The sequence below is a fragment of the Ciconia boyciana genome, chromosome 3 (genome assembly GCF_034638445.1).
Source record: "Ciconia boyciana chromosome 3, ASM3463844v1, whole genome shotgun sequence".
NCBI lineage: Eukaryota > Metazoa > Chordata > Aves > Ciconiiformes > Ciconiidae > Ciconia > Ciconia boyciana.
The window spans coordinates 52,455,182-52,463,722 of NC_132936.1; the positions used below are offsets into that span (position 1 = coordinate 52,455,182).

The 8,541-nt window shown below is 38.7% G+C and overlaps 1 protein-coding gene across 1 annotated transcript in view; it reads left to right on the forward strand.

Moving 5' to 3' along the window:
• Positions 1–8,541, forward strand: part of CDC40 (cell division cycle 40) — a 44,218-nt gene extending 35,677 nt beyond the window's left edge. Inside the window, exons 13-15 of the mRNA XM_072855672.1 lie at positions 4,201–4,277; positions 6,426–6,570; positions 7,484–8,541. Of these exons, the coding sequence (XP_072711773.1) occupies positions 4,201–4,277; positions 6,426–6,570; positions 7,484–7,661 (400 nt within the window). The 3' untranslated portion in view covers positions 7,662–8,541. The remainder of the gene's footprint in view (positions 1–4,200; positions 4,278–6,425; positions 6,571–7,483) is intronic.

An 8,541-nucleotide genomic window follows, 5' to 3' on the forward strand; every position in this document is an offset into this window, starting at 1 on the left:
AATAAATGCCAGAAAAGTGAAAGTCTATCTAAGAAAAACTCATAAAAACATAATTTTAAATGGCTTCCAATTTTTAACATATCTGGGGAGAAACCAAATCTCTCCTATCTGAAATGTTTTCCACAAGGAGCTAGGTACTAAGATTTTCAGCTTAGGACTTTTAAGATTTCTTTAGGATTTCAAATTTCTTTTTTAAATAATCACTCCCATATCTTTAGGTATCCATTTCATTTTGCCATTCACACATGCAAAGCTGTTGCACAATACAGACACTAGTTTGACAGCTCTGGGACTAATCAGTTCCTTCCTAGCTTTTTTTTTTTAAAAAAAAAAAAAAACAAACAAACCCAACCTAGACAAGAGACTCCAGTCTGTGGTATTTGCATGTTACCCAGGCAGCCAGCAAAACCCTCAGCATGTCTGTGATCGGCTGCTATCATTGCCAGTAACAGCGGTGGTAATGACCAAAGTCTGGGAACCCAGGCTTAGGCTAGACATGTAATGCTGTCACCATATGTCGCTCCAAGAGGGCCTCTGTTCAGCAGTTCATAATTAGACCCATGTATTTACTGAGCTCCTTAACGAAAAATCTTTACGATATCGTATCTGCTGAGGAATGTCTCCTCTCTGGCGAGTGGGAGGAGGATCTCACTTGCACAAATCTGTTATTTCCTTGAGATTGGATTGCCCTTGTTTTGTGAGCTTTGTGTTGATGGCTGAAATAAATAGCGAAGTGGGTGGATTTAGTCACTCTGTGGGGAAGAGCAGGAAAGGCAAAAAGGTTCTGGCATGGGAACATCACAACCTGATTGTTCCAGTAGCAGAAGTTTTTTCCTTCTGAAGAAAAAAATATGTATTGAGCTTGCTGTATGCTGAAGAAAGAGCTCCCTTGTTCAGATAATAGGGAACTCAACTGTAGGCAATATTCTGTAATACAGTTGTCGGGGATTTTTTTTGGTTTTGTAAAAAGCAAATGTAATGCTGTCTGCCTAGGCACGACTTGAAAACCTTTCTCCACAACCTGCCATGGTATATGTTAATCGGTCTGTAGGCCTATTTCTATAATTTCAAGATCTAGATTTTGACAATGCATTAAAACTAAGTTAATCTATTCAGTACAGAAGCTTTTGGAACTTGAAAACTTCCATGGCAAATTATTTCATGCTGCACCTCAAATCCTTTTTTCCTAAGTTCATAAGGAAAATTATTTGCAACTTAGGGTGATTTGGTTACTGCACCTTTTGGCATGTTTCTTTGTATGCTCTTCAGCACAATATTTCTTCAGTATCCTACAGAAACAAAGCAGAAGTAATTATGACCTGAGTATGGCCTTAAAAGCCAGTAATTAAAACTGGTCTAATTGCTTAGTTTCAATTGTCTAAAGGAATTTTGTAGTATGTTTTGTAAACACTTTGACTTGGCCAGAGCTGGTAATGGGATGCCATGTCAGACCTCATCACAGTGAGGAACTTCTCCCCTGAGAATTTACATCTCCTTTCCCCAGGGATTCATTCCATGCATAGATTTCACTGTGCTGTACGCTGTATTGCAGTTGGTTGGTTGCTGAAAGTTCAGACTGCAAGTATAGGATAGACTCTTGCAGATTAAATGGTTTCTTTAGGAGTCTCAGTGGGAGTACTTTTAAAATTTGTCTGCTTTTGCATTTCAGATGATTGCATCGTTACAGCAGTGATATTAAAGTTGACATGGGTATCATATTCTGTGGTCTTTGTTCTAGAAATGCAAAATGTTGTTTTGTCTTTTGTCTGCTTCATATGCATCTGATCTACTTGGATAGATAGTGAAATGATTTGGGCAATTGACCTTGGAGGCTTTTATTTCCTTTTACCCTCAAGTCAGCTAGCAAAGCAAGAACTGTGCATTGGTAGCTTAGTTATTATCCTGGCAGGCTTAGGAGGCCTGTCATCTCTGTAAAACTATACCCCTCAGCAGCCCTTTTCTCTCCATCATTCCTGGTAGAGGTACAGTAGTCTCCTGAGAGAGCTCTTCATGATGTGCAGATCCCAAAATTGGATTGGGTTGGGTTTGGGATTTGGTTGGTGGGGTTTTTTGGTTGGTTTTTTTTTTTATTTCTTTCTTTAAAAGGATTTTTCTCTCTCCTGCTTGGGGAAGAAGTTGTGTTAGAACCCCAGAGTATCACGTTTCTAAATCTTGGCTAGAAGATACTACTTTTGATATTTAAAACTTTTCAGCCTTTGAAATGTTATGAAGTGGGGAAAGGACTTGAAGATCTTTAAATTTAAAAATTTGAACAAACAATATATCACATGAGTTTTGAGGTCAGGCAACCATGACACCACCTTTCTTGGTAATTTTTTTAAAGATTTTTTTAAGGGAGCAGGCTGATATTGCATATTTAGCAATTTGACTGGAAGCAAATGTGAAACGTAAATATATCTCTTTATTCTGCCTAATAGTTTAATGCAGCATATCCTGCAGCTGTTCTAAGTGTGTCTGGTAGGTTTCAACATAAAGCAGAGCTGTCTTTAATAAATTCCAGAAGACGAGCCTGCCTTCATTTGTAAAGGGAGAGAAGGCAGGACAACCTGTGCTGCATTTAAATTTCTCACTGCAGTACAGTTCAGCATTGGAGATGCATCTTCAGTGATGAGATTTTTTTTTTAATGGAGCTTTTAATGGGATTGCTTTTACCTGGCATTGAGGACTCCAGATGACTGGTGGGCTGAGGAAGTGTTGGATGTTGGGAGCTGATCAGGATCTGGCCTTACTGCAGTGATGACCTTGTGTCTCTTGCAGGTGGAGTTTGAAGCTGTTTGGGTATTGATGCAAAAGGGTAGCATGGGGCACAGGGGGCTGCACTTCCTGTGCTGTCATGTTGGTCAGCTTCAGGGATTATGTGGACTTTTTGTTATTCATGTACAGATTTACTGTCCAACAGTAGTGCAGTCTTAGGTCTGCCTGTTCGGGAAGCCAGTTATCCCTGCACGTGCTCTTAGCCACAGAGTGCATTAAGTGGGTTGCCCCTCTTATGCAGAGGGGTAAATGATTTTAACATTTAACTCACAGGAGCATTTATGTTGATTCCTGACAACAGACCAGCTTCTCACCCTGCTGCCCATGTGCATGTTACTTAACACATGACATCGGGAAATAACTTACTCCACAATAAAACAGAATTGTAATTACCTTGTTAATGTCGACTGTATTGCCATCCAGCAAGGCTCGGTCAGCGAGTACAAGACGGCCACCCACGCTCTCTGCTCCAATAGTGTCCCAGCAGCTCTTCTACTGTGAGAATTAGACAATGAAGTCATAACTTCATTGTATTAATTCATGTTGCTACAGAACATTTTGCATGTGCTTTCTGCTGAATACATTAATCAAATCTATTTTCTGCTGGAGATTTCTTTTGTTTAATGAGAAAGACACGTGCATGCCTTCCCTTTTTACCAGCCTTCTAGCGTAGGGTATGAGGAATACTGTGAATGTGCACAGCCCATTAGTAATTAAATTTATATAGTCAAAACCAAATGGCAGTTCTGCAGAGTAAGGATTAGACTGTACTTGTTTTTTCCTTAGGTCCACATGCCTTCGTACAGGACAGTATATGTTCTTAACATACACTGGCACAGTCCTGTATGGAATCGAGACCAAGAAGTTCACAGTTCAGTTCAGCTGTGAACATTTGGAATTGGTTGGCATCCCATTTGGGGAGATCAGGAGGGAAAAGGGCATTGTCAGAGAGATGAGAGAGAGAGAGAGAGACTCCTGTTTCCTTTCCTTTTTTTAAAAAAAAAAAAAAAGAAAAAGAAAAGGCAGAAATATTCTAGTTAAGTCAGCAAGACTTTCCAAGAAGACACATGCATATATCAGTCTATTCCTGCTACCTATATAAGAATTTTTTAAGAGCTGCAGTTAAACTGGAGGCAATAGCGTATTTTTGTGTTACAGTTTTACAATTGGAGTTATGATTCTGCTTTAGACTCTGGGTCATTTGATTGGGGTGAATTCACTCTATCAGAGGTTATCTTGTACATGGCTCCACAGCTGGAGCTCTCTAGGTGGGCATTCATAATATTTTTGAGCTTTTGCACATTCTTCCTTTGGACACCACCATACGCTGTCCATGGTTCAGCGGCTGAGTAAATCAGCTGACTGGAGGCAGCCCTTTGGAAAATCTCCATGTCTTCATAAAACACATACTTCTTCCTTTTGTAGGGACATTCCTGTAGACTTCAAGTACATAGCTGAGCCAAGTATGCATTCGATGCCAGCCGTGACTTTGTCTCCAAATGGTAGGTTAACACTTTACTGCCTTCTTAGGCCTAGTTTACGTAGGCACGTCTTACTGATTGTATCTCTGTAATGTTGCCATGTTGCATCCCCTGCCACCCCACAGTACCCTCCACAAATCAATGTGTGCATTTATTCTAAGATTGGACTGGATCTGGTTTTGATTTAAAGGTCTTAAGACGAACAAGTATGCCAAAATTAGGGGTTATATCAGGTAGACCTTCAGACAGACAGGGCAAAAGGACTCTTTCTTTTCATAGACCTATGATGTGCTCTTTGCTGTATTTAAAATACTAAGAGAAACAATGGTGGGAACTGACGATGGCTGCAAAGTAATAAGCAAGTTCAGCAGTCCTTGTGGTACCACCATTAAAGCAGAAACTGATGTTGTATGTGATCCTGTTAATGCTGTTCCTTTCTGTTCTGAATACAGCCCAAATAACTCTTGCGTAAGAGAAATCTCAAATTATCTCAGTGTTTCTCTATGTTAATGTTTCACTGGTGTTTATGTTCTTCAATTAGAATCAAACTGAAGGAGGATAAAGGTTTAGTGCCTCCAGTAATCAGTGAAGATCCTTTCTAACAGGACAAAATCTCTGTTATCTGTTTTGGCCAAAATTAAATAGCTTTAGTGTCAACATTATTAATGTGTTGCCAGATTTACAGTTAACAGCCTTATTATGCTGAGTAGTGGCTGATCAACTTGTTGCACAGCTAACGTTTTCAGCCAGCTATCAGCATCAAGTTGTATTTGCTTTGCAGTGTAAATATTTTCTTCTTAAAAATAGAAGTGGGTTTCTAATATAAAAAGGAAGATTCTGGAGAAAGAGATCGCTGCATTTAAAAATGTTAGCTTCCTAAGATGGCCTATTTCAACCTGTTTCTGAAATTGCACGACTTGCTGTATTCTGATCCAATTTTTCAGTTCATCTCATTCTTCCACATTGAAATACTGGATTTCTCATTGGATTTCTGAGATGAGACAGTAAATGATGTTAGGGATGAAGTAGTCATCTTTTCAGCTCAAGACATCACCTGTCACATTAACTAACATTATCTTGACCTACAGTAGTCCAATATCACACAAAACAAGTTATTTCGGAATAGTTATGCTACAGATTGTGCCAGACACATCACACATCATTTTTGAGTTAAATGAGTCCCTTAAAGAAAAGTAAATTGAAAATTTTACAGACATGGAACTTTTCTGCTTAGGGACACTGATTTATGCATCTCATCAATTAAAATCTGCCTCCTGAGCAATGTAGGAAACAGACCTTTTAAAAAGTATAAGAGGAGAAAAACATGCTTGGGGTACACACTGGATTTGTTTCTTTGGGAGGCTGAAGAAAAACCTCAAATTCCAAGCTAGTAGCTGGAAGCGTGGTCAGATTTACAGTCAAGTCGGCACATTTTGTTATCACTGTTTGCGTAAAACACTGTCAAGGCAGTGACGATATGCAGAGTTCAGGACAGAAGTCTCTGTTCTATGGTGTTCTGTAGCACATCATCTTCATTGGATTCTCAGCCAGGAGTTAATGCACTGCCAAGACACAAAATGAGACAGAGTTAAGATCAGAAAAGCCTGGGTTTTTTTCTTTCACTAAAGTATCTTTATTAAATTGTATTCCATTAGGGCAGAGAATACTAAATATTTGCAAAAATTTATAAAGATTTTCAAACTCCTGAGTCTACCTTACACCTGTTTTTTCCCATAAAGAAAATAAAAGGTGACCATCTTAGAGTACCCACAAAACAGGTAATCAAATATATTGCAGCTAGATGGGTTTTTTTCACCTCATCTGGATTACTTGATTATGTGCACCAGCAAGCTTACTCAGTAGCTTAAAAACTTACTAGTAAGTCAGTGGGGTTAATGCAGCACATTGTTTTAACAGCCAGAGCTTTTCTAGAGTCTTGAGTGCATTTTGTAGGAATAAGCATCCCAAATCCTGTCAAACATAAGGTTTTGCCTCTTGGCACTTGCACCAGGCAGAAGCAATATCAGCTTCTACCTAGAACCCTGATACATAATGAAAATCTGGATTAAGATAGTGCAAGAAAAGTTATAAAAATCTCTTAAAACTTTCCAGTTAAGTCTGTCTTCAGATGTGGCACTCTGATAACACCTTTGTTTATTGCATTTCTAGGGAAGTGGTTGGCTTGCCAGTCGATGGATAACCAAATTCTGATTTTTGGAGCTCAGAACAGATTCAGATTAAACAAAAAGAAAATTTTCAAAGGTCATATGGTAGCAGGCTACGCTTGTCAAGTGGATTTTTCACCTGACATGAGGTAAGTTTTTTGTGAGAATGAGCTTCATCTTAAAACTTGCTGGCACAGACACTAAATTTCTTTTTGAATCCTCTGCAACATTCATTGATGTACAGCCATCCTATTAACTTGGCATCAGACAGAGTTCTCTAGCCAAGCAGCAGAACAGAAAGTTTGCTCTTGTCATTCAATAGGACTAAGTTATACTCAGTGGTTGCTCTGAGCAAGATTTAGAAAACAGTCTCTGTAGTCCAGATTCCCCATTCTGCAAAGATGATTTACACTGCTGTTAAGCCATCCAGAGACTTCCCCTGTTTTCCCTAGCCCTGGTGCAGCACAGGAGGCTTCCACTTCTGACTTGCATGCGTGGTCTGCAGCACAGGGTCTATTCCCACAATATGCACTTGTCCAGAATACGTGGGATTAGAATACGTGGGATTGCCCAGTTTTCCCAATTTGCAGGTCTGGTGTGGGTATCCTAATTTATTGCTCAGAGAACCATCTTTTTCATCCTATTTGCTTAGTAATATGCCCATACATTTACCACTGCATGTATGTAAGATCCATTACTATAAAAACTGGAGAATAACCTCAGCAAAACTGAAGGAAAAAGTGGAGAGAAGTGTCTATAAATTTTAGAGGAACTTCTGGCACTTTCTCTTTTGCTGATGTATTCTCTTTAGTTCCAGTAACACAGTGTATGGTATAATCGCATTGCTTAGCACATTTACCTCGCAGTTGATGAATCACCTTCTGCAGGGCTTGTGTGCTTTAGAGCACAGCATGAATGCTAATTCTTTGGTAGGTATATTTGCAGACTGCCAGACAGAAAGCTTGCTGGGTGAAGCTCTTTTCCATTGCTCAATGTAAAAGTATTATAATACAAGCAGTCTTCACACATGATACAGCTTTTATTTTAATCCTGTTAATATAGCTATGTGATATCTGGAGATGCAGATGGAAAACTTAACATCTGGGACTGGAAGACAACAAAACTCTACAGCAGATTAAAAGCACATGATAAAGTCTGTATTGGTGCAGTGTGGCATCCACACGAAACATCAAAAGTCATTACATGCGGCTGGGATGGTCTCATTAAACTATGGGACTGAAGAGGATGCTACGAAGATCTGAAGGTGTAAGTCCTGCATACGTCTGAGATTAGAGTGAATTCTGCTGTAAGGATGGGTAGACATTTGTAATACTGCAGTTCTCAGCTAGCTGTATATATGCACTAACAAATGGGAAATCTTCAGAAGATGCAACTGAAAGGATATAGTTCTAAATATGACCTCTGAGTATGAGAAGCTGAGGTCATCTGAAGCATGTAGAATCAAGTGTTAGTTTGTCATGTCCCTGTTTGTGCAAAACACTCTTGTAAAATAAAATGATTTTAAGGAAAAACTATTTTTGTGGTTCTGGCTGTCGGACATGTGGGGAGTTAAAGGAGAAAAACAGCAATTTCTTCCTAAGAAGAAATCTTTGCTATCTACTGCAATAGAGCTGGAAAAGATGTATTTGTTTACCTGGTTTGGGGTGGTATTTTGTTTTCCCCAAAATACTTCTAGCTTTATAGAACACAAAGCCACTTGCTAAGATCTGTTAATTCACAGCAGAAATAAAGAACTAATCAGAAGCTAGCAGTCATCAGATAAACTGTATCAACTGAAGACTATATTCATAAACTCCTGGTTTCTGTCTTTATTTAACAATAGCATCATGCTCATCACTGAGTTTCATCTTTGCAAGTACTCCTCAATTTCAAGATTTTGCTTGTAATGGTTGTGTGTTAAGTGTTGTTTTTTTTCTTCCCATATGCTGTTAAGTTCCAATAAGCATGACATATTTAAAAAAAAAAGGGAATGTCTCTTGTTCAATTTGGAATACATTGTATTATAAGCCCCATAAAGTTTTTGACAATTTAATGTATATACATGTCACACTTTTTCTCTTTAAAGAACTTATTTTTAATAAAACTTTTTATAAAAAGTC